Genomic DNA, 25,946 nt, shown 5'->3' on the forward strand with positions numbered 1-25,946 from the left:
TCATAACATTGTATTTCACAGTCACTGATAATAAAAATATCTGGTATCAATTTATAATAGTCACCAAAACCACCATCAAGAAGAAGTCATGATTCAAGGCCTAAGCACTTATGTCTCAGCAGAATAAGCTCCATATATTTATAAGCAGAGTTAATAAGCGTTTCAAGGTACGTGTAGCTTGTAAAAGCACTCTTTTGATTTGGCTTTGGATCATCTCTTTCTATCCTCTTAGAGTTGAGTAGAAGGCCTCTGAAATTATTTCCCTTGGCAAAATACAGCATCTTCTGATGGAACTGTTAAAGCCATAGGAATGTGATTGAGTATTAGTTTTGCTATTTTTGCAAATCTGAAAAAATATAAATAAAATACGAAAACCATCATGACATTAATGTTTGGCCTGGGCACCTGTGTCATAGCAAACATAAGGATGAGAATCGAGAAATAGGTGTCACTGGGGAGACAGGGCTTCTGCAAGTGTGAATCTGAACTTGGAAAGCTTCAAGGGGCATAATTCCTCGTTCTGTGACTTTGCTGTGAGTTGGTTCCTTTATTTCCTCAAATCCAGGGTCCTAGATTGTTCCAATTCTCCTTCCTGTTAGTTTCTGTGGATTCAATACTTACGAGCCTAACAACCCAATTAAGATACCGTTATATTCCATATCCGTTAGAGTCCCTAAAGAGAAACATCTTGTTCTTTATACTTACTACACAGTTCAGCGCATTTCTACAAAATGCAGAATATATTTAACAATGTAACACATACAGTGCAAGTTTGTACTAGCAACCATGTATCTGTTCACTTTTCAATCCCACAGTTTGCTGAAAAGGTGATATGTTAGTATAACTGGTCTTTACTGCTCCATTTGCAGAGTGATAACAATGTAATGGAATACACTTCTTAGATATTTTATCACGAAGACCATCTTGAAAATATACACAGTGTATCTCTAATCTTTGACAACAGACCAGTAACAGCAACAGGCATTTAGACTTTTGCTTGAAGTTATGTTACTGCATTATTTTCTTTAAGTTGCTTAAAGACAATGTAGGAACCGAAAGCTCAAGTGGACTTCATATTTAGTATTTCTAGAATTTATTTTAAGATGTTTTGCCTTATTTTAATTATTATGCCTTCTGATTGCTCAATGAAATAATTAATGCACTGGATTGAACCTATAATGTATTTATCAATCATTGCTAGCATAATTCTTGGGGTAATTTATTTGAACTGTTTCCACATATAACTACCCAACAAATTAGCCTTTTCTGCTTATGATGCCATTATTCAGGAATATCAAAGGAAAATTTCAGAGATCACACAAACACATCTGTCTTATTGAATTTTACTATTTGAATACTAGTGCATTCAGATCAATTATTTTTAATTGCAGTTGTGTCTCATGAACACTCAGCTTTAATTATGAGCTTGATCAGTTAGATTGGTGCTGCAGAAACCTGGAACAAGGAGAAATTACCATTACTCACTTCTCTCATCTGTCTTTTCTCAGCCAATCAGTTCCTAATCCTGTGCAGTCAATGAAATAATTTATTTGTTTTCATTTTATTCCTGTAAAACTCATTTCAGCAGTGGATGTACAAATGTACTTTTTTTATCTAGGTGAGTAAGGTAAATACGTTTTAGCAGAAAACTTTGTTGCAACGTCTAATCATTTCCATTTTGCAAAGCTAGGTGTCAGCACTGTAAGTACACATGCATGAATCAGTGCAGTCCCATTGAACTCAGGCAGTAGCATCAGAATTTTAAAGCTATCCACATAATCTAATAACGTAAACTTTTATGACTGGCAATTCTAGGGTACTAAATATAAAAAATAACATTCTGCCCTTGAGGCTTCAGAATTTTCATTACCTAAGCTACCTACATATCTGCTACTTTCTGTGCACTTAAGACACACACGCACTCTCATCCCCTATTGATGGCAATAAGCAATTTGGTGCCTTAACCATATTAGGATAATAATTCTCTACTTTGTTGAGGAGGCTGGACTTGAAGGTATTTTCAAAATCTGTCATGATGAGCTTCTAGTGCTCCTGAGAGCCCAGCCATTTCCATAGTTACATCAATCAGAAGAGCTCCCAAAATGAAGATGTCAGTGAACTGATTTTTAGAGCCATTGCATATATAATGCTATACACCTAAACTGCAATAGTGTAAATACTACCATATGGTAGTCATTGATTATTTTAAAGGGATATTTCTATAGAAATGCCTTTTTCCCCTTATGTTCAGTGCAGACAGTACCATGAGCATTCTGAATATTAAGAACTGTGCTATGTATCAAATCTTCTTCATATAATGAATTTAAAAAAATATTTTTTTTGTGACATTAAAGAAACTCAGTTAGCTTTAGTATTGCTTCTCCACCTGAATAATTTATAACACAAACCAGTGTAAGTTTTAACCCTTTTGTGCATAAAATATCCTGGGTTGGAAGTTTGTTATTGCAAATTCTCCGATTCGGCTTTATTTCTGCTGGTGACAATACTTTCCACTGTAGTCTTTCTTCCTTTTCTCCATGCAAAGAAGAAAGAAAAATGCAGTAGTTGGAAAAAAAATATAGAAATCATTAGATTATTTGGAATTGTACCAAGTAACAAAATATTTTCAGTTGGAAAATCAAGAATACCTGACATTGAAGAAAATTTAGGGATAAAGTAGTGTTAGCCAAAAGTTCAATGCACTTACATATTTTATGTTTTCTCATTTCCCCAATTACAATGGCAGATTTGATTGGTCCGTATCTTTCACATTTAATGAAGAGCTATAAGAAATTTCACATTTAATAAATAATTAATTTAAGTTGAATTCATTTAACATATCAGGTGGAAATGTGGTATATGTAATACCATTTAAAATTTCTTTGATGTAGCATAAAATCACACCTGCATTAAGCTCCTCTGTGTTTTAAGACACATTTATGATCTTGACTTACAAAACTGCAGTTACAATATTGAATGCTAAAGCTATAGCTGGGTATTTGAAATTTAAGCATGATAAAAATTAATTACTGCATCACAATTTTGCATACGCTACTATTATTTTTAATAGATTGCAGTATAGAAGAATTAGCAGACAGGGTAGATAATCAAATAAAAAGCATGTATTAGAGATGAACGAATATGATTTAGTGAAATACATTTTGACACAGCAGTTGTTTCTTGTCAGTTCAATGAGTTTTACTCAGGCGATATCACTTCTGGCCATAATCTACATGCTTCAAATGATAATGTGCTTTACACACAAAGTCTTTTTGTCTGAATTCATGTAAAGGTTGATAAGACCTATACTTCTGAATTTTCATAGTTTGTGGCATTTAATAGTGAATTTAAATACAATGTTTATAGAATGTCATGCATTCAATAAGACAAAAAAATAAGTGTTTCCTTGCACAGTTACTACATGCTTCTAATGATTTGAGTGGTGTCTTATCTTAATTAAACACTTATTTTAAATGGCATGGTCAGGCAGTCAGTCTGAGTTCCTGTGAATACTTTGTATAGAGGTACTCCACAAAAGAAGCACCAAGAATCTGGAAGCAAGCAGAGGAGTTGAAAACAGTTTTAAATTATAAACACCAATTCTTAGCTTATGGCTGCATTGAATGTAGACAGATCATAAAAGATGAAGTGTATCTCATATTGGTGCGTATCAGGGCTTTATGACTAGGTAGCATTTATAGATGTATTCAAAGAGTAATGAAGTCACTGAACATAAAAGGGCAAAGATTTATGGTCACACACAAAAGAATTCAAAATTTTGGTATTTGTGGGCAGACAGGTATTCCTAGAAAGTTCTCAACAGTATACTTTGAACAGTAATTCGTTACTGTAAGGTTAAAGGATATTTCCAGTTATCAGTCTCTTATCCTCAACAGCTCATCAGCATTGGACTAAAGCAGAAAGAAAATATTGCAAAGAAGCAAAAGAAATGAATGAAAGCTATATAATTTATATGTAAAAATTACTCCCTTTCCATTTTGATTGAGCTATTCTACATGGCTCAAGTGTATCCTTGTTGTTCAAACTATTACAAAAACAGAAGCTATCTAGTTTTAGATATCAGTCTTAAAAACTCACTTTGTCCAAATCTATTAGATTCTGAGAAAGACTTAAGAGAATAGAAGTGTGTGTCCCCGTCCCCCCTAAGTTGTCATAACCAGATAAAATTTGTTTGGATATACAGGGATATACAGGAAAGCTGATATATCACGTATTCAGAGAAAGAAGAGATATTTTCTCCAATGATATCCCATGCAAATATTCAGCTGAAAGGAGGAAACAGAAGAGAAAAAACTTTCTCTTTACAAAGTCTGGCCCTTGATTCGTACTTCTACTACAGCTTTTGCTGTTTTATTTAAACTTATTTACACATACATAAGGTATGGATAAGTGCGGGAGTCTGAGTATTAAACCCTCCCGTATTATCTCCTTTTTGTGACATTTGCTTAAGTTATCATTATTTGATATATCCCTGCTTTTCAAAGATTGCAGTTGACTTAGAGTTTATTTGTGTTTTGTTTGGGTTTTTTTTAGTTGGATACACAATGAATGATCTCATTTTTGAATGGCAAGAAAAGGGAGCAGTTCAAGTAGCAGAAGGTCTCACTCTGCCACAGTTTCTGTTGAAAGAAGAAAAGGATTTATGTTACTGCACCAAGCATTACAATACAGGTAGGAAAGCATATTAGTGATTACAACTGGAAAGACATTTAACATTTATTGTTATTTTGCATAGTTGGGGGGGTTGGTGTTTAAATATTCTCACTGAGCTCATAAGAAGATTAAATCATGTAGGTGCATTGTGCAGGATGATGTAGTCCTAAATAACTGACACAATGAAACAAAACTACATGAAGGTTGATCAAACTTCTATATCAGTAAACTTAAGAAATTACATAGTTAAAATAATTCAGGCACAATTCACTCAGTAGTTTTATTTTTACAGTGGGTGCCATGACCACAGCTGCACCGTGCGATATGAAGCACTGCTGAAATCCAAAGGTCCACAGTCTCTTCACTAAGCATGGCCTGGCTCAATCAGGAAAAAGAGAGACAGATTTGCCAAGCTAAAAGCATCCTTAATGTACAACGTCCAGATGTCCAAATTAGAAGTGACATTTCTAAGTTGAAGCCTTTGTAGAACTATGATATTTAGCTCATCATTTCTGGGATTATTTGAAAGGGGGGAGATTTAACATTAATAATATAGGTATTTTAATTGTAAAAAAAATTGCAATAACTGGACAAGTACAATAATCATAAAAAACATGTGTCAAAGGCTAAGAATGCATAGCTTCCATCTTCTCATATGAAAAAAAATGTAGAACTCTTTCATTCTAATCCATATCTCTTTTAATTTCAACTCTCTAATATGATTCTAGATTAAACATATCTTGAAATTTAAGGTTAGAATTTTTTATTTGGATTCTGCTGAAATGGCAGAGGGGAGAAAATTCAGTAGGTGGTGTTCATAAGGAATGTTTGCAATCAAAATTAAGGAGGAGTGCTTTTCAGCAGGGAGTTTCATCAGAGCTGCCATGGTGTCCTAAGGAAGGAATAGTTTTCTGATAATTTCCATTTAGAGTGTGGAGATACTTATAAAAACATTTTGAAATGTTGCCTAAAATAATTTGGAAATACATGACATGCACTGTTACTGTACAAGTGCTAATAGCTGGCTAATCCTTAAAAACCTTCAAAAAATTGAGATACATCTCCTATAGCAGGGCAATTTTTTCACTCAAAGATCCTTTTGTTAATGATAGCGATGAAATTCAAATGATTCCTTTTTTTTTGTACCATAACCCTTATGACAAAGAAGAAAATTTTATTTTCATTATTTTTCTCTATCACCTTTGAGATATACAGGCAATACTTTCTTTGTTTTTAGAATTCTCCTGCTATTGTGCCATTTTAACATGTGTGTGTACTTCTGTAACCTGTATAGTGATATTAGCAAATGAAAAATAATGGTAGAAAGTATTCTTTTCATTTTTCCAAAGTGCATTTGAACAGTATGATGCCTGAAAAATCTCTGACTGAAGAATTAAAACATTACTGTGGTAGTTAATCTGATATTGAGCACAAATGTGTTTTAACATGCCAGAATTCCCAGTGATTTCCAAACATCTCTCCAAACATCTCATCTAAAGCTGAATTGTACTCTTACTCATTTGTTTGAGAAATTTCATTACAATCATCATCATTTAAACCCTTTGATTTTGACTGAGAACTTTTTCAGCATTTTTGACCCACTACATTTTCTTCCTAGCCTGTGTTTCAAGTCTGTTTAAGTTGGTATTAATTTTCTTACAAGCAGAAATAGGAAAATATACTAGGGCTAAGCATAACACACTAGGCTGCATGGGGTCAGCTTATGTCTACTGACTTGCTCACTGTGGCCCTAAACTGAGCTGAGAAGTGGGAGCAACAGACATTATTTACTGCATGTGAGGTCTCATGACCCTCAAAATGTTCCTGCAAACCAAGAGTACTTATCCCTGTTAACTGCTGTCGCATTTAGGTGTCGCATTCAGTTTTTCATCCACCTATACCCCCGAGTCCTTCTCTTCATGGCTACTCTCAATCTGTTGATTGCTCAGCCTGTATCCATGTTGGAATTGCCCTGACCAGTGTGCATGATCTTAAGGTTGGCCTTGTTGAACTTGAGGTCTGTGCAGGCCCACATCTCTAGCCTGTCAGGGTCCCTCTGAAATGCCTTTCCCTCTAAAGTATCAACCACAAACTTGCTGAGGGTGCATTCAATCCCACTGTCCATGTTGCCTCAAAAGATGCTAAATAGTATTGTTCCCAATGCAGATCCCCAAGGGACTCCACTCATCATTGGAATACGTGACCAGTAATGTGCTTTCGTAAGGGTTTTTCAATGAGATGCTCTAGACAGACACTCCTTTAGGATACTCCACAGGAAACAATTTTTTTTCAGAACTAGAAATAAAGCCTAGTCCTCTGGCCTATGACAGATTAGACTAAAAGGATTCTTGAAAGAATCCCAAGCACCTGCAGCTAGTATGCAATAAAGAAAGCCACTAGTTTAGGTTTAGTTAATGGAAAACTTTTCTGAGACACCCAGAAAAACAGAAAAAAGACCAAACACGGAAGTCTTCTTGTGAAACAAATTAACATGAAGCTTTGGGACAGTATCTGGAAACTCATCAGTGCATGTCTCACCAGTGTTTCATGCCCAATTGAAAATGGATGACAGTAACCACAGCTTGAAAACCAAATTGCTTCTAAATATAAGGGCATACAGTTTCAACAAAGTATGGCATAATGGCTCATAAAGACCTGTGTTCTGAAGTGATGCAACAGCATTTCTGATTATTTTCATGTTTTCACATCCACTTGCATACCCACAGTGACCAATTTGGGAAGTGAAGTAGAATGATAACAACCAGAAAAATACACATGTGAACCATTTACATTACTAGAATGGTCTTGCTTTACCTCATTCTGAGTCACTTCCTATGGCATATCATTGCTCTCCTGGGCTTTTCACAAGTAATTTCAATCACAACTGCAAAAAGTCTGATACACAACACCATACAAATACATACAGTATTGTTTAACAGGCACAAACAGAAATACTCTTAATCATGGCTTTACTGCTGCACCGTAGATAACACTACACCTGTGCTTGAATGATGCTGCTCAGAACTGTCGTGTTTGCTGATGGGTTTTTCACTCAAAGGATAAGGCTCACATATGAAAGGCACTTAACAAAAACTTTAATTGATTACATGATGAATAATGCCTTTAGTTGCAAGACAACTTCGATCAAAACTTCATCTATCTGGGGCTCTAAGACTCACATACATAAAGGACTAGCTTTCTGCTCCCTGACACACCAGAGTGTTCCAACTCAGGATAAGTGCAAGACTCAGCCTTACGGTAGGGCTGGGAAAATACAGCAAAGAGAAAGACTATGATGGCATGCAGTTAGATCATATTAGGTTGCAGCTGAACAGCACAGTCAAAGAGCCCCTTACAAATAAATTATTGTCAATTTGTGTGGTCCTGCAATAGACATTTGTTTTGAGTAGATATCGGTCCTGATTTCCTCCACACAACAGTACAGAGAGTAGACAAGAATATTCAAAGCATTGCAATGGCAACTATTTAGTGAAAACCTGGGAATCCAAAGAACTAACCATTAGGAAACAGTGGAAGTCATGAAATGCCACAGCCATATTGCATCAATACATACTAACTCTGATTATTCAATCAAACAGCATTTTGAGAATTGTAGTTACTCAGCTACCATTTGTTGTGATCCTTCCTCTAGGACTACTGGCACAGTACATTGCAGGGTGTGGGCTTTTTTCCCCCCAAGATATCTTTTAAAAATAAACATTATCTAGACAGTCTACCTTATCCACATAAATTATTTCCAGGTTCCTTGTCTATGAAACCTTTCTGCAGAGCAACTTATGTGCAAAGACTAATTTCAAAAGCACATATCCAGAATCTCGCTCTAGCACCACATAATTATGGTTTTATCTAGCTAATCTAGATAAAACTCAATTTAATCTAGCTGTCCACATAAAGCTAGCTTTTTATTCATCTACTTTAATTAGCCTCTTCAGTGACACTTCTGAGATAGCAAACAGTAGTTAGGCAATTGTTATGATTATATTCACCGCAGTTCTGTTGTTTTCTCTTGTCTTCCTGTTTCTTGATTTCATCTGTTGTCTTATCACAGGAAAAGAGTCTTCTTTTTCTTTTAGAAGACTAGACTCTCTTTACTTTTCTGTATACAGAAAAAAAGTGTGTCAGCTTTTGAAATATGTTATCTTCTCTGTGTAAAATGAAGAACCCTGATTTTTAGAAGTCTAAATATTGTAAACACTGCAGAGGTTTAGAATAGTACCTAGAAATAAAAACTGTCTAACACAATTTTCAGCCTCAGATTGAAAAGTCTCAGTCTCCTCTTCTCCTTTACTGCTGTCTTTCAGTACTTAAGCTTATGTTAAACCTGTGTCTCTTGCTGTTTTCCAATGGGAAAAATGCAGTGCTAGAGGAGGCCATTATCACAGTTCAATTGCCCCAGGATTCTGTCAGCAAATCTCTGTAGTCAGCAATATTGTGGCCCTTGGGATGCCTGTATCTTGGTCATCAGTCACTTTTAAGAACCATATTGTGTAGTGTACATCCATATTGACAGTTGCATTGGAATCAGAATATAAAATATCTGCTTCCCAGATCTAAGACTTATACTCTGCAGGGCTCTGTAAAGATTTATTTAAATCTTTTCTTTGCATAAAGCAGTATTTCCAAGCAATAGGCGGGATAACAAGTGAAGTGTGATCACACACAGGAATTTTCCTATGTCATAATGATTTCTGGGTTTGTAAGGAAAGAAGAGTTTGGGAACTTATCAGATTCTTAAATTTTCAGGTTTTTTGATCACTTCCTTTCCAGTGAATACTCCTGTTGTAATGGGAACTGTATACTTTAAACATTACTGAAGAGAAATCAAATTATTCATCTTTCTTTACAGAACGTATATTTCTGACAGAGTATAAATTCTCTGGAGAGTGTTCTAGGTGTTGACAGTAGAGAAGATTGTATTTCGATTGAATATTTCTTCTTTTTTATAAAAAGGAAAGTTTACCTGCATTGAAGTCCGATTTCACCTTGAGAGGCAGATGGGTTACTATCTCATCCAGATGTACATACCAAGTCTCTTGATCGTCATTCTCTCCTGGGTGTCATTTTGGATCAATATGGATGCAGCTCCAGCGAGAGTGGCTTTAGGCATAACAACTGTACTGACCATGACAACACAAAGCTCAGGTTCACGAGCATCTCTTCCAAAGGTAGGCACAGTTTCCTTTGTTTGTACCACATTAGCACAAAGTCATAGTGCTATGTGACAAATAAATACTTCCAGTTGATCTTATAATATATTTTAATTATTAGCATTTAACCATCTTCTAAAGGAGTTAAATAACTTGGAAATATTCAGAGTTTTTTTGAATCACCAATCAGTTATATTCTGTTTCTCACCTGTCACAATTATTTATCCAACCTTGTCTACTCAATTCCATAAAACTCAACTAGTGATGAAAGTAATGTTATTCAGTACTACATAAGTGCTGCTTAGCAGTTGACTATCTCATCCTTTTCCTGATACAACTATCTGATGACCTGCCAGCAGATGTGACTGACTTTCTAGTAGTCATGGATTGCAACCTAGTCTTAATGATATTCCTTTCCCCAAACCTGCCTATATTATGAATTAACTCACTAGTTACAAACACATTTACATTAAAATGTAGAAAAATATTAAGCCAAATTACTCCAAATGAATTGTTCACTACAAAATGTAAATAGTTTAAAGTATATTTCTATCATTACCTATTTAAATTTCCTAACTTCTCATTGCTTTAAAAATTTTCTTTTTCATTTTAAGTATGGTTCTTAACCATCTTCGTGTGCCATTGCAGTTAATAGAAATAAAATGTTAAAAAATAAAAAGATACAGTGCCCACTTCTGTATTAGTTTTAGCAGTGTATTTTTAGGTTGTCTACCTATTTTTTTTCCCAATAGGTAATCCTAACAGGTAATTGTGCTTTGTGCCTCAAATATACAAATCTGAATGCCACTAAATGTAACATCAACCCATAAGAATATGGAATATGATAAAACACCCAGAAAAGCAAGAATGTAAGAGGTTACCAAAGAGAGCTAGACATGTTTTATGTCATCTTTTTACAGACTGAAGCTAGCTATGTTGGCTTATGTGAAAAACCTCTTGTAAATTTGCACACACTGAGGGAACAGGGTCTGCTTTCCTGGTGCAGATTACGTCCTGCAGCTAAGCTTGGCAGTAAAGGACTGCAGTGAGTTCATCTGCTCTGCAATTTATTTTCAGCACTTTCACTGTGTCCAAATTACAGGACCAATCTGAACCTGTATCTTTGATTTACCATGCCTATATTAGCAGACAAAAAACATATCAGAGTTCTGCATTTCTCTGTCTTTTTCTACCTAATTTCTGCTCCAGGAACTTTATATCAGATTCATTATAATACAGGAATTCCCACTAGTCCCATTATAAGCTATCCTCTGATGCCTTAGAATCATTCACAGATCTCAATGTGACAAATGGAAGAAGAGCATGTGCTTCTTGAGGATTATCTGATTCATGATAAGGGACACAATGCACTATGAGGACTTTTAATTACGAAACCAATAAACATATTTTGTGAAAGGCTACTTTTTAAAACAGTATTTAATGCTTATTGATTGAATTATTGTCCCTTTTATTGTCTAGCTTTCATGTCAAGTTTTGTTTGATAAACATGTTGTTGGGATGTGGAGATACTAGGTTGGTGCAAAGATAATTGCTGGTTTTAACCATCAAATTTAAAGCAGTATATCTGAACTTAGAATAAAATGTATCAATCAAAATAAGAACTATTAGAATATACACATTTTTGCCATGACTTTTCAAATATTATGGAGAATGGCTTGGCAACTACATTAGCCAATTCCCTCAGGACTCTGGGATGCACCTCATCAGATCCTGTAGACTTATATATGTTCAGGTTCCTCAGGTGGTCACGGATCTGATCCTTCTCTACAGTGGGAGGGGTTTACCCCCCTGGTCACCATCTTGTCCAGTGACCCAGGAAGGGTGAGGAGAGCGGTTGTTAATGAAGACTGAGGGAAAAAAAGTTGTTGAGGACCTTAGCCTTCTCCTTGTCTGTTTATATGAGGTCACCATTTTCGTCCATCAGTGGGGGTATTTTCTCTTTAACCTTCTTTTTCTGATTGATGTACCTGTAGAAGCCCTTCCCTTGCCAAGTTCAGCTTCAGCTGCACTTTGGCCTTCCTGACCTCATCCCTGAACAGCAGATCAGCAGATCTTGACTCAGCCATCCTGGTCTCTTCCCTTCTCTGCCTGATTTCCTACATGTGGGGACTGAGCGCTCTTGTGCTATATGGAAAGCATCCTTAAATATTTGCCAGCTTTGTTCTGCTCCCTTGTCTCCAAGGACCATGTCCCAGGGGTTCTACTGAGAAACTCCTTGAAGAGCTGCAAGTCTGCTTTCCTGAAATTTAGGGTCCTGACTATACTCCTTTCTCACCCCATATCCCTTGGGACCTTGAACTCCACCAGTGTGTGATCACTGCAGCCCAGGCTGCCTCCAAACCTAATATCACTGATGAGTTCACTTGCATTAGTGACCATCCCCTTGGGTGGAGGTCTCTATTAGCTGGATATAATATAATCAAGGAATTGATTGCTTTTTTTGCATGAAAGAGGCACAGAGCAGATATTGTAATGACAACTTTATTTATTTTCATTCAGCTCTTGCGCACTGATTCGTCAATAATTTTTAATTTTCAAGTTTGGTACAAATGTCAAACAACTTTTGAATGGTCAATGCTTAGTTCTTCTGCAATCTCTTGAGTTATTTTGCATGGGTCTGCTTCAATAATGGGCCTCAGATGGTTGTCATCCATTGCAGAAGGACATCCATGGCCCTCCTTATCTTCAAGACTCTCATTTCCGTTATGAAACTTTTGGAACTACTGTCTGTACTTTCATTGACAGTCCCCTGAGGAAATGCTTGGTTGATATTTCTAGCAGATTCCACTGGTTTATATCCCCTTTTGAACTCATACAATAAAACTGCTTGAATTTGGGTTTTTCCATCTTTAATTTGACAGTGTAATACAGAAAAGAATAAACAGCAAGAACAAAACAATTAGTATTAATAAGTAGAATGAATTTTGCATTTCAAAATCATATACTATATGAACACAGTTAAATAAAAGTTTAATCCAAAATAAGCATCACCGTTTACAATGACAAAACCAGCAATTATTTTTGCACTGAACTAATATTAATGCATTTTCTCCTGGCCTGAAATACTAAACTTCACATCTGTGGTCTTAACATATTCTATCATCTGCTTTATTCTCTCCATAGGTGTCATATGTCAAAGCAATTGACATCTGGATGGCTGTGTGTCTGCTATTTGTGTTTTCTGCGCTTTTGGAGTATGCAGCTGTAAACTTTGTGTCAAGGCAGCATAAAGAACTTCTACGATTCCGCCGCAAGAGGAAGAAGAACAAGGTAAAAGTAACAGTATCCACAACTTTGAAAGAGAGTCTGAGATTGGTTTATGCCATCATATAGGGTTAATTTGGTAAACATGATGCAGCTTAAAGTGGCAATAGGAATAAAATGGCAGCAAATAATGAAATTCACTATAGGCAGAGGTCACTACAAGGACTATGCACTGCATAAATCCCACTCAGATTCTCAAAAGAGGGATTAAGAGGGATTTAAATGAGACATGGGCCATGTGGGAGCCATCTGCACAAGCATGAAGTTCACTCTGTTAGAAGAGTCAGATTATACTCAATGGATGAACGTTACTGTTACTTGCAGCAGTTTGTACTGCATTGAGATTCAGTAAATATTATTTTAAATTTCATTCTAGTATTCAGTTCAAAGCCTTAACAGCTATGTTTCATTTAAATATTAATACAAATACAGTTTTTCAGTTAATACTGCTGGTAGAAGAACAAGCATTTTACTTTAAAAGTCTGAGTAGGCTGTTTTTTTTTTTCTTCTGTCATGTTAATTTAGCTTAAGTTGCTCATACAATTAGTAAGAAACTTTAATGCAGCAATGGTTATTAATATTTATTTTATATCTGAAGCTAGTTAGAGAAAAGTAAAATAAGTCACTACCAATGTGCAAAGTCAAACAGCTAAGACTATAGTCCACAGCTAAATCAAGCAATAAGCAAAATTTCTTACAACAATATACAACTTCTAATTCTGATTTTTCAAAAAGCAAATATTTCTCCAAATTACTCATTTACATGAGTACCCAACACTGATGTCATGCAAACCCTCTCCGCTGGCTTTCTGTCAGTGTGTAGAATATTACTGTGGATTAGAGTCTGACCATATCAACATGACTCAGTTCAGCCATATTTCCTTCCTGAAGACTGACCTCAATTTACTGTTTAGATCACAACATTTTACAGGTTGTTCCTCTAATACTTCAAGGTTAATGAAAATGTGTAATGCTGCAAAGCCCACGTAAGTAGTCTCCTCTCACAAGACTGTATGTTAAAAGGCAGGATGGATGGTCAAATTGGAATAACATTTTCATACATTTGCCTCTTCCTGTGTATTGAGTCAAAGAATTCTTGAAGTGCAGAGACAAACTCATGTACTGTAGTCTAGAAGATGATTCAGACTGCATCTGCTTTCAAAAATTGTCTCTGAGAAATGCTTTGTTTTTTTGCTGACAGTGGCCAAAAAAAAATGCTTTCTGAGACTCATGGGAGGAAAGCAGCATTTTTGTGACAGGTTGTTTGTTTTCAAAACATGGTAGCTCTCTGAAAGCTGCTTAAAGGTTTGGAATGGAGGGAATGCGATGGGCAGAGACACATTACCAGGCAGGGGGTAGTTAGGCCATAACACAAGTGTCATGTGTCAAATACAAACAGCCGTCATGAGTGATATATTATGTGACTTTGCTTTTAGACCATTCTTTGCCACACCACGTGTTATAGTGTCTTTTGGATATCAGGAAAATTTACCATATTCGATTTTAGTGATGTCTTTTCACTTCCTTAGACATACGTCAAGTATTACAATCACAGGATGAGAAACTGGCAATTAATATTACCTACCTCCCTCAGAATCAAACTGAATCTCTTCCCAGCCTCTCATAACAAATCATCAAGTCGGAGACCTCATTGCTCTCTATAACTACCTGAAAGGAGGTTGTAGAGAGGAGGGTGCTGCCCTCTCCTCTCAAGTGACAGGGGACAGGACAAGACGGAATGGCCTCAAGCTCCGCCAGGAGAGGTTTAGGCTGAACATTAGGAAAAAATTTTTCACAGAAAGGGTCACTGGGGACTGGAATAGGCTGCCCAGGGAGATGGTTGAGTCACCTTCCCTGGACGTGTTTAAGAGATGGGTGGACGAGGTGCTAAGGGGCATGGCTTAGTGTTCGATAGGAATGGTTGGACTCGATAATCCAGTGGGTCTCTTCCAACCTGGTGATTCTATGATTCTATGATTCCAAGACAATTTTCAGCAATCACAGCCAGTTAAATTTCAGCTTAGATGTGTGTGAAGAAGTATCCACAATATATGAAGCATTTCTAAGACCACTTAACAGAAAAGTATGCATGAGTTTTGCTGGATCAGTACATGACATTATGATACTTTTGAATTCACACTTAAAAGTTCTCATTCTAATTTTACACTTCATTTGACATTCTACTAGCTTCAAGTAGGTAATCTACTATGTTCTCATAAATTAGAGGATTAGATAGAGACTATAGTATCTAAGGTAAAGTACCAAGTATTCCCCTTAGATTCTGAAGGATGAAGACATGCTTTTCAATGATTTTCTTCATAACAGATTCAAGTGAGGGTATTAACATGGAGTATACGGCTTTCCTTTCCTCTCTGTATCTCTATGTTTCATTGCAAGATAGGTTTCTCAACCTGAATTTATAAAAAGAAGAATAAATAAAAAAAGCTTTGTTCCCATATAAGGTTATGCTTTGGACAACTAGACATTTTTCTGGAAAGATTAATGGTTAGCTTAACTGAATGTTTCTTGATGGACTCTAGTTCTACATACAGCTCCTGGACAGAGTTAAAGTTTGAGGATACGCTTTCACAAGCTCTAAAGACAGCTCAGTTAATTACTTCTTTTTTTTCTCAATGTTTTATTAAACCATTCCTTGCCCAGCAAGTATACTAGAACTTGAGATGCTACCACATGGAGATTTTATCTCTTAAAGAATGTTGGATCACATCCTAAACCCTCTGGTATAAAATAGCAAATGATGTCTTATGGATTAAATAAGGGAATTAATGGGTAGCCTTCTTGCTACAAATACTGTTTATTCATCACAATTTTTAACATGAAATGCAGGCCCCAGGATCATAAGTCAAATTACCTTCTGCTTCCTTTCTCTTTTGTCTTTTTCAAAGTCATTTACAATAGCTCATGATTATAAAGTTTTGTATGTGTTTGCTATCCCTTTGAACTATTATCCCTGTGGCCAAACAGACACTGGCTCTTGGGAATTAAATTGCATTGGCTTTTAAAACTACCATGTATAAAGAAATGTTCATTTGACCACAAAGTCTGAAGATGTGAAAAGAAGTTAGATTAGAACACTGTGTTTAAAATAAACTTCAGGGGCTTCCTTGAACATCACATCCTCTTTCTTTCCAAAGTGAAAACAGCTATTTTATTCAGTATTTATGTTCAAAATCAATTAGAGAAATAAAGCGGTACAGAAAATTTTGGCACTGGCATTTTATTTGCAAGGTTTAGAAATGCTTTATTTCAGGTGTACATTGACAGAAGAGAACATATATGAAGAATATCTTATTGCAATAGGGCAGCTGAAGAATTTCCAAAGTCTGTTTTCTTTGTTATTAAAAAGATATGCTTGTTGCAAGAAATATTTACTTCTACGAAGTAACCTTAGCAACGGTCAGATGATTGAATTTCAGTACTGGAACTTGGGAGGTCGGTGAATCTCTTTTCCTGACCTAAGTCAGGATCAGTTATACCTAATTCATCATAGTCATAAAAATTCCACAAGATCCCCTGCAATCTATTCCAATGGTTCAGAAAGTTTATACTCATGTCTTTTCTTGGCCTTTCACAGTGAGTCTTGAAGGGGTACACAGAACAGACTACTTCATTCCTTTGTGTTGCCATTTGCACATTAGCGCACTCCTCCCCTGCAAATTCTCCTAATAAGTCCATATAATTCTTCAAAACTGTGTTCGCAACGTGAAGCCTACGCAGTGGCAGTTGAGAGCTGCCAAAGGCTCACATCATGCAAGTCATACACTTGTTGATCCAAACTATTTTGATGTCTGCTATTTCCCTTCATAACAACACTATGGTATTGACCCGTATGAAGACTATGACCTTCCATAGCTCCCAGGTATTTTTCCAGAACTGCTGCAGAGCCATGCACTTTCCATCTTCCATTTGTGAAGTTGATTATTCGTGTCTAAATGTAGTACCTTGTATCTGCACCCACTGACTCTCCTCCTGTACTTTTTAGGCACTTTGTCAAAATTATTGAATGCAATTTTAATGCTAAACCTATCCTCAAACCAATTGGATTTTTCCTAGGTTGAAGTCTGTTGTAAATATAATCAAAACAATGGATTATTTCTTCTCAATGCTGATTAAAAACACAGAAGAACTGAAATATGTCTCTTAAAAAGCATATGATTGAAGTAGAATAAAACCCCCTGCAGTAAATGAGTGTAGCAAACAAAACAAGAGCTGCTGAGATTTATGAAAAATTATACAGTTATACAAAATGTAATTATGTATGGAGCTGTCTCAAGACATTTTAGCATCCAAAGCTTATCTATCGTTGCCATTTTCCATGTATTTTTTCCATCTACAGTCACTGCCTTTTTCTTATACCATCTAGTATATTTGCAGCCTGCCTTCCCAGGCAATAGTAACAGCAGCATCAAAGGCAATTCTTAGTAATTACTGCATGCTCTGGCTATCAATTTTATAATTGTAACTGTAGACTTCATTCAGTGATTCCAAATAACTGGAAGGCAAATTTCTTTTCAGATGCCCAGCTGAACTTGCACAGAATTAACAAAATTTTTCAAATGTCTGGAACTGTGACATAAATACATTTATAGACAAAAACTGCTATTGCAACACAATATGCAAACTACTCATTGCTGTTTTCCAATAGGCATCACAACACATATAGCAAGCTTTTCAAAAGGGTCTCATTTCTTTACCACTTCACAAGTGGCACAATGAATTCTGAGAACAGGAAATTTTGGTTCAAAATTTGAGACTTCATTTGGTAGTCAGTAGTGCTTTGTCTCTGCCAGAAAACGTCATCTGGCCAGTGAAAACAACTGTTTCACAAATATTATATTACTACCATGATGGAAACGTTGCTTCTGATGAACAAGTATTAATTATTCATTTACAGTTATACTCCTTTTAGTCTTGAAAGACAAAAGGAAAAAATGGTGGAATTAGAAGTCATATACAGATGCTGAAAAATTCCTATGATCGGTTCTTTTCCTTACTTGCATTTACACTGTACAGGGAAAATATTAATTGTTTATATATACTGAATACCATTTTTATTTTAGATAAGCTCTAAATATATTTAGTTTTCAAAAATAGTCAGTCTTTTAATTTTATTTTCAAAAATCTAAAGATCACCATGTCTTTAGTGAGGAAATTAGATTGTCTTTAATGGTAATCACACCTCTTTTCTCTCATTTTCTTTTTGGTCAACTCACCCGTTTTGATGAAAGTATTTTGAGGGTGTTCTTGATGGAAATGAAATCAGTGAATCATTGCAGCATAGCAATGCCTTGAGATGTACAGGACCTATAGACGGGAGTTTTCCTCAAATCTACAGTACAAATTTAAGGGTAAACTACGAAGAAGATGTCCCATTTGTCATAATGTGGTATCCAATCATTAACAGAGGCCCTGTCCTTTTGTCTGAAATAATGTCTTCCCCTGTGAACTCCATATACCTTCATTGCTACCTGTACGTGATGACGTGAAACATTTATAAAGGTACCTGTCTCATTAATTTTGCGATGCATTTTTATCTTTTTAAATCTAGATTTAAGCATAGTCTCAAAATTTTACTTTCTGGAAGTTCAAAGAACCATGACATCAGTTCAAGGAGAAATCATTTGCTACAAGATCAGCATTTAAAGCCAAACTCTTTGTAGTGCAAAACAATTCAAAATCACTTCTTTTATCAAACATTGACAGTAAAAAATATAGTGTTAAAATAACCAAAGCTAAGGCCTTAGATAAGTCTTCAAGCTGTTAACACAACCTCCAATCAAAAGGCTATAAAGATATTGTTATCCCTTATGCATATTATTCCTCAAGAGGAATTTATTATTAAAGATATGGACAGAAAACGAGTCATGGGGTCATAGAAACTGACAGTTTCTAACTCTTCATAGCTAAGTATTTTGTAGAACAATGCTGATACAAAATAAACTAATTGAAAGTATTTCCTTCCGGCTTCCAAAGAATTCTAGCTTTCTAAATAGTAATTGTTATCTAAATTCCTTTCCATTCTTTAATTACAGTTATTTTAATAATCATGATAAAATATTTGTATGCAGCCGAATTCAGAATAACTTTCAAATTGTTATTTGTAAAGGTTTATGTGTGAAAAGAGCATTCATATTAAACCATTATAAGAGTTTATTCATAGTAACATTTTCAAAGTTTCAATAAGAAATCATTCATTTTCTTTTCTTTAGTAATGATGCACTAAACAAATATACAAAAGACAAAATAAAAAGCTTCTTATTGCATTTAAAAAAAATTCCAACCATAATGCAGGACTTTTTCCTGAAATTTCACTGTGTAGGTTCTCAGCTGGGAAATAAAGGGCTCTTCCATTAGATGATTTCAAAAGCGGTAGAATTGGACATGTGCTTTATGAAAAATATTTCTAATAAAAAAGAGGGAGTATAACCAAGTCAATTGATTTAAAAAATGCCATGTAACTGATATTTTATAAAAATGCCTTTGAAAAAGCACTCAAAAGTTAATATCAATAATAACAGTCACTACATCTTCCCTGCCGTGCGCAATATAATTCTGAGAGCAAATTAATGATTCCAGCGTTATGAACCTGCTGGAAAACTTGTAGTACCACATTTTGGATATTCTAGCTGGTACGCTTGAAAAAGATGTATGGTGGGATTTGGCATGTTACAGTGCTCCAGAAGGTACCCTTTCCTGCATATCCACTAGCCCTAGCACTTTAGTCCGACTTGGCAGTCTCTGAGCATCGCACCTGTACTCATGGAGACACAGTCCGACAGACACATTTCCAACAGAAATGCTAGACTGCTAAATGTACCTTCACATCACTTCCTCAACAACATTTTGAAGAAGCCTGCTCGCAGACTAAAGTCAGGATGTCTGCAAGCAAGAAAATAAGCGGAGACTTGGCCTTTAAAGTCATTCTAAGGGATAGCTCAAGACGAGTAAGCATAGAACAGAAACAGTAAAGTCTTAGTATACAATACCTCATCCTGAAAACACTCATAGGAAAGCTACTGCTCAGAAGATTTGCTTTATTAATCTTTCTGAGCCTGTGTAATCATAAAAATTATCATCTGGAGAAGCATGAAAAGATTTTAACCCTGAATACTACATATGACAGTGCTTAAATTACAAGTTTAGTGTGAATTCTCACAGTCCATGTATTTGTACCTTCTGTTAATGGTAATGCAATACTAAAACTTTTCTGGAATAAGCTACTATAAAGAAACTATTTCACATTCTTTTCTGACAGGAGAGGGACACTATTGTAGTAATTAGATCTTTTTTATCACGTCATCAAATAATGATGCTATCATTTTGTATTTCTGTTATTCATTTCCATATTGAAGTCAGCTGGTGTTTTTTCCTCCTCTTTTCTTCCATGTTAATTTTTCTTTAAGTTTTTGTTTTTCACAGGAGAACTCTAATACAGATTTGAAGTATAATAATTTCAGAGAACCATATTAGTCTATAAGTTCATACAATTTAAATATATTTAAATGTATTGCAGTTGTGTGATAACTATGGCAATTGTATAACTACAGCTCTGTAGGATGCTTGTGCTCAGTGCCAACAGTTTCACTTCAAACTTATTTACTGATCTGCATTCTTTTCTAAATAACCTGTTTAACTAATAAACATCATACAAATTTTTTTAAACAATTCAACAATGGTTGATATCTAGCACTAATTAATTGAGACTTTAAGTATGTTTATAATGAATTATTCATTCCAAAATATTTTGAGATTTGCCAAATATGACTGGCGTTTTCAAAGCGAAAATTTGAAAAATTTGGATTTAAACTGTGTTTGTTGAGAAAATAGGTTTAAACAAAACAAAAAATACTTCAGAATAACTGAACTGAAACACTAATTATTTGACTTGCTTTGGTAAACAAAGTTTTTACAATTTTATTTTCATTTCAGGTAGGAAGAGCTTCAAAACATAAAAAATCTCTTTTACAGAAGGAGAATTGGCTGTTGCTCTATTCTTTTTTTAATACTTACAGAAATTATTTTCCAAAATACTAATTTAGGAAAAAAATACATACATAATACTTCATCACACTTCATTAATTACAGAATCCTAAAACAATTAGTCAAAATCTTGAATTCAAAGCAGTACTTAACTCCTTGTTAATGCCATCAGAATAACATGACTGTCCTTGGGTCAGTAATATAGTGAAGGAATACACTAGAATATGTTTCAGAACCAAGTCAGTCCAGGGCTTCAGAGATGATGTATTATTTATTTGCCTGCATTTGTACCTCCTTTACTACCTGAGAATACCTATAGCCAGGCAAAGAGAGGTACTAAATGTGTCTCCATACAGAAGCCACATTCTTGAAATTCATATTATGAAAATGTATATATATATAACTTCAAACCATCTACTTTTGGTTTTGTGCCATGTGATTAAAAAACACTTTCTCTTATAGATCCCTGAATTGAGAATGTCATTGCCAGTTTTCCCATGAACCGACAGAAGGCTGAGTCAGAAGAAAAATCTAGCCTTTAGCTTTCATTCACTTTATTTTAAACAAAGACACTTAACATACTATTCTCTTTATCTGATGTATTCACAGGGAACATCAGGAATAAGACACACAGGAAATATTAACTAAATATACACTGACCAAATAGGCAGATTCTCACTAATATAATTAATCTGAACATCATTAGTGCTTGTATGATTAGTACGTCTAGCAGCCACGACCACATTTTGTTAAGCAACATACAGAGTTAATGGTTGTTGCATAAAAGACCAGTGTGAAGATTGCCTTGTTGAAGAGAAGATATTTACTGTAAATGAGGCCGATCAAACCCAATTGGAAGTTGTATGCCTGATTATCAGTAGTTTACTAAGCTTTCCTTTTGCTCTAAATAAATTACAGAATCTATAAGCAAATAGGAAAAGTCTGTACTTGTTAAAGACGCTGCAATATTTTTGACAGATGATCACAGGCTTGAAGTTTCAACCAGTTAAAATAAACTGTGGTCTCAAGAAGTCACTGAGGTAACGGTGTAATACTTGCTCTTTAGAAGCTGGTAAGATTTCTGAAAATAAAAAAAAAATCTTGCTTTTTTTTATTGCTTTTTATTTTCCCAACAGGATGATGATGCAAGTCAGTTTAGTTTTCCAGCATATGGAGTGAGCCCATGTATGCAAGCAAAAGATGGAGTGACACAAAAGGGGGCAAATAATCCAGTTCAAGCTGCACCAAAAAGTCCTGAAGAGATGCGGAAAGTATTCATTGACCGGGCCAAGAAGATAGACACTATATCCAGAGCTTGTTTCCCATTAGCCTTTCTGATTTTCAATATTTTTTATTGGGTAATTTACAAAATCATCAGGCATGAAGACATTCACCAATAATAAGGCTTGCGGTGCACACAGATCTGGCTGCCATGCTCAACAAGAGGCTTTCTGTTAGGAATGTGCATCTGAGGACAGATTAGGAGAGTTAAAGATATTGACAAGGAAAACTATAGATTCCTCATGGCCTACTATGCCCAGTCAGAGTGGAATGGAAGAGTGACGTCTGGAGAAGATAATCTGATATTGCAAACTTTCCTTGTCAAACTAAATATTGACTTTTTTCATTTTAAATCACTCTTTACTGAAGCTTCACTGCCAAGTGTTTATACCTACAGTTACATACTGTTATAATTGTACAGTGCTCTTTGGTGTTTCTTTTTTTTCTTAAATTCTGGTACATTTTTAATTTAAAAATTTGCTCCAGAATATCCTAGGTTAGTCCCATAGTATTACAGAATAGATTACTATTTCTAAAGTTTATTTCAGTTTTGCAAGATAATGACAATTACTGATTTGAGATTACAGTTTTAAGGACTTTTTCTTGTCTTAAGGATAGTACCTGTGGTTTTGCAATTAGCATATTTGACACATCTAAGTAATATCATTTACTCAATGTACTTCATATTACCATTCCCCTGGAAGACAAATGTTCAAATAATCTCAAGCAGTGCAAGGCACCTACAGCATAGAAGTCTGCATAACATATGGGAAATATTTTAAAATTTGTAAAGTATTGATTCCTGCAAAGGAATTTTTTCTTTTAATAACCTACACTTTGATAACTGAAACATAATATTTTTAAAACCTTTTTATTTTGAGGGGATTTTTTTCTAAATTGATAAAACTCATATAGCTTTTGAGACAAATGACATCAAAGTTTTCCAATGCTTCATTTTGATTCAATGCAAACAGATCTTGGACCAAAACTAAAAGGTAGCAGTCAACTGCTTTATTGAAACATTTGGAGCATAACTACAGTTGTGTTTCTGCACATTTATCTTTTACAGGTTGTGTAAGTACAGGGAGTTTAATTTATGAACATACCAAGGTTTTTCTGTTTCATTCTTTGAAGTATATTGATATGAGTTAGATACTGGTTAAGAAGCACTTCAGAACCTTGGAAAAACATCCACTTCTTCCAAAACCTAAAACCAATATCTGGATGGGCTTTTGCATTTATTGTACTTTGCATTAATAAATAGAAGAACAACTATTAAAACTCTCAGGGAGATTTTCCCTGTTTATGAGTAAAGAAGTCCTATTAGTTTCTTCTTTGAATCATAATACAATAGAATACCCTTACAGCATAGTTTGTAGGCAAGAGTGTTTATTCTTGGCAATCTTGCCTGCAGAAAAACAAAAAGAAGCTAATATATGGAAATTTGACATTTAGAATTGCTAGATATTTAAAGTCCAGTAGCTGAGGCTGTTTCTCATTGCAAAATATGTTTTTAAATTTTGTGTTGTTGTTGCTCAGAATCTATATACGATAGTAAAATACTGCTGGAGGCAAACAGCTGGTGCATTTTCAAAGGCATGGTGCATACGAAGTAACACAAGTAATGTAACTCTGCACTGAGGATTATAACACAGCAACCTTGAGTCTGGTTGGATTTGTGTTGTTTTCCTCCAAGGATTAGGAAGAGAGATTCTAAAATAATAGGTCTCAGATTTTGTTTAGTTGTGTCCAAAAGAAGTGGTATAATCCTCCTTTATTTTAAAATGGGGGTGGGATGGAGAGGGTGGTGTAGTTTTGCTTCATGTATGATCTGAAATTAATTCAATACATTTTAAACAATTATTTTTTTTCTGCGGCTGTATGTTGGTTTTGTCTTTCTCTTTTTGTGCATAGTCAAAAAAATGCTGTTCACTTATGAAGGTGCTCATCTGTATGAGTGGGTATCATGAGCTAATGTCTGACATTTCAGTTGGGTTATATTCATCTCTCTCAAATTTATCATTAACTGTATCGTATATAAAGAAATGTTAACTTGCTTCTGCTACCAGCAAAGTCTACAGTATTTTGTTTAAGGACCTTTTGAAGAACTGCTTGCATAATCAAGAGGTGATCATAAAAAATGCATTGTTTCAGGATCATCTTTCCTCTTTCTTTCTAATATAGCTGACTTGCATTCAATAAAAAATTCTTAACTGAAGAGATAAGTGCATAAAAAACATCTGGCCAGATCAGAATAACTCCTTGTTTTTCTTGTTTATAGCACTTGAGTACCTAGTTCACATTTCCTTTTTTCCAATTATTCAATAGTCTGTTGATCTTGCAGATGTAATATTATCCTGTATTGAAAAAAAATTGACAGAATTGAGGGTATAATGCAGAGCTAAATAAATTTAGTCCTATTTTTTTTCTTCATTCCTTAAAGTAGAAAAAGTCTGCACTCCCATGTAGAGAAATCAACAGGACATCTTGAAAGTGATAAAAGAGAGACTGAATTACAACACTGGCAAAATGTAACAAGGGGGGCAGAAGGAATGTATATTGTTAAGTTAGAAGGACAAGATCATTCATTCATATGTGAACCTATTACCTCAACGAGAGGGAAGAATCCTGGTGCCACATTTCTCTTTGACTAGAGTATATTAATCTAAGGAAAAATTACAGCATATAACAGATATAAAATAAAAAGCATAGATAGACATTATAATTATTTTAAGACCTCCCTAATGGATTTTTACCTTTATGTTCTACTTAAGATAAGTGAGATCTGTAGATGTGATGACTGGACCTAGTCAGGATTTACCTCTTCAGCTATGCCCTGTGGTGAGAGAGAAGAGAGGCTCAGATCTGGCCAATAGAAAGTATATCCCTTCCTCTGTGTAGTCTTATTTCTCTTTCATAGCCTGTTGCATTGGAAGGTCGAGCATACACTACATCTCTACTGAAAGGTTACATACAACGCTCAGTCTTCTAAACAGGGCACACTGAAAATAAAGATAATTAAGTATGCTTAGAAAGTCATTATGAAAACTCTAATGTTGCTGGAACTTTTTTTATTTAGCAATCCATTAATAACAGGAGGATTTCAAGCAGAGAGGAAAAGCAAAAAATGGTTCCATGATGATGTTTTCAAATACTGAAAACATTTAGCTTGTCATTCTGCTGCCCTCAGGTAAGTAGAGGTTTTGTATTTTGCTGTAATGGAACCAAGATCTCTCCTGAACTGACGGGTTTGTGCTTTTTTAGTAGAACCATAGCATTTGCCAAGGTAACAGAAGCCTCTGCAGTCCACTAAATATACAAATAATCTTCAAGAGAAAGCAGAATTTAACATTTAAATTTAATTTATATTATTCTCAAATGACTTATTTCAAATTCACATGGTAAAGAAAGAGAGAAATGTCATTTGAGATGATAACAGACCTCAAGGCAAAAATGCCTGCTATTCACCACTGACTAGGGAAAAAATCCAGAAATGCCAGCAGGCATGCCAGCCCTCTGTACAAGGCTAGAATCAAC

The 25,946-nt window shown here is 35.1% G+C and overlaps 1 protein-coding gene across 2 annotated transcripts in view; it reads left to right on the top strand.

Moving 5' to 3' along the window:
* Nucleotides 1–25,522, top strand: part of GLRA3 (glycine receptor alpha 3) — a 92,876-nt gene extending 67,354 nt beyond the window's left edge. The window contains exons 6-10 of one of the 2 annotated variants that reach the window (XM_069855753.1): nt 4,555–4,692; nt 9,646–9,860; nt 12,987–13,133; nt 18,377–18,496; nt 22,265–25,522. In XM_069855753.1, the coding sequence (XP_069711854.1) occupies nt 4,555–4,692; nt 9,646–9,860; nt 12,987–13,133; nt 18,377–18,496; nt 22,265–22,528 (884 nt within the window). In that variant the 3' untranslated portion in view covers nt 22,529–25,522. The remainder of the gene's footprint in view (nt 1–4,554; nt 4,693–9,645; nt 9,861–12,986; nt 13,134–18,376; nt 18,497–22,264) is intronic. The other variant, XM_069855754.1, reaches the window with a different exon arrangement.
* Nucleotides 25,523–25,946: the final 424 nt, after the last annotated feature.

The sequence above is a fragment of the Phaenicophaeus curvirostris genome, chromosome 4, assembly GCF_032191515.1.
Source record: "Phaenicophaeus curvirostris isolate KB17595 chromosome 4, BPBGC_Pcur_1.0, whole genome shotgun sequence".
Lineage (NCBI taxonomy): Eukaryota > Metazoa > Chordata > Aves > Cuculiformes > Cuculidae > Phaenicophaeus > Phaenicophaeus curvirostris.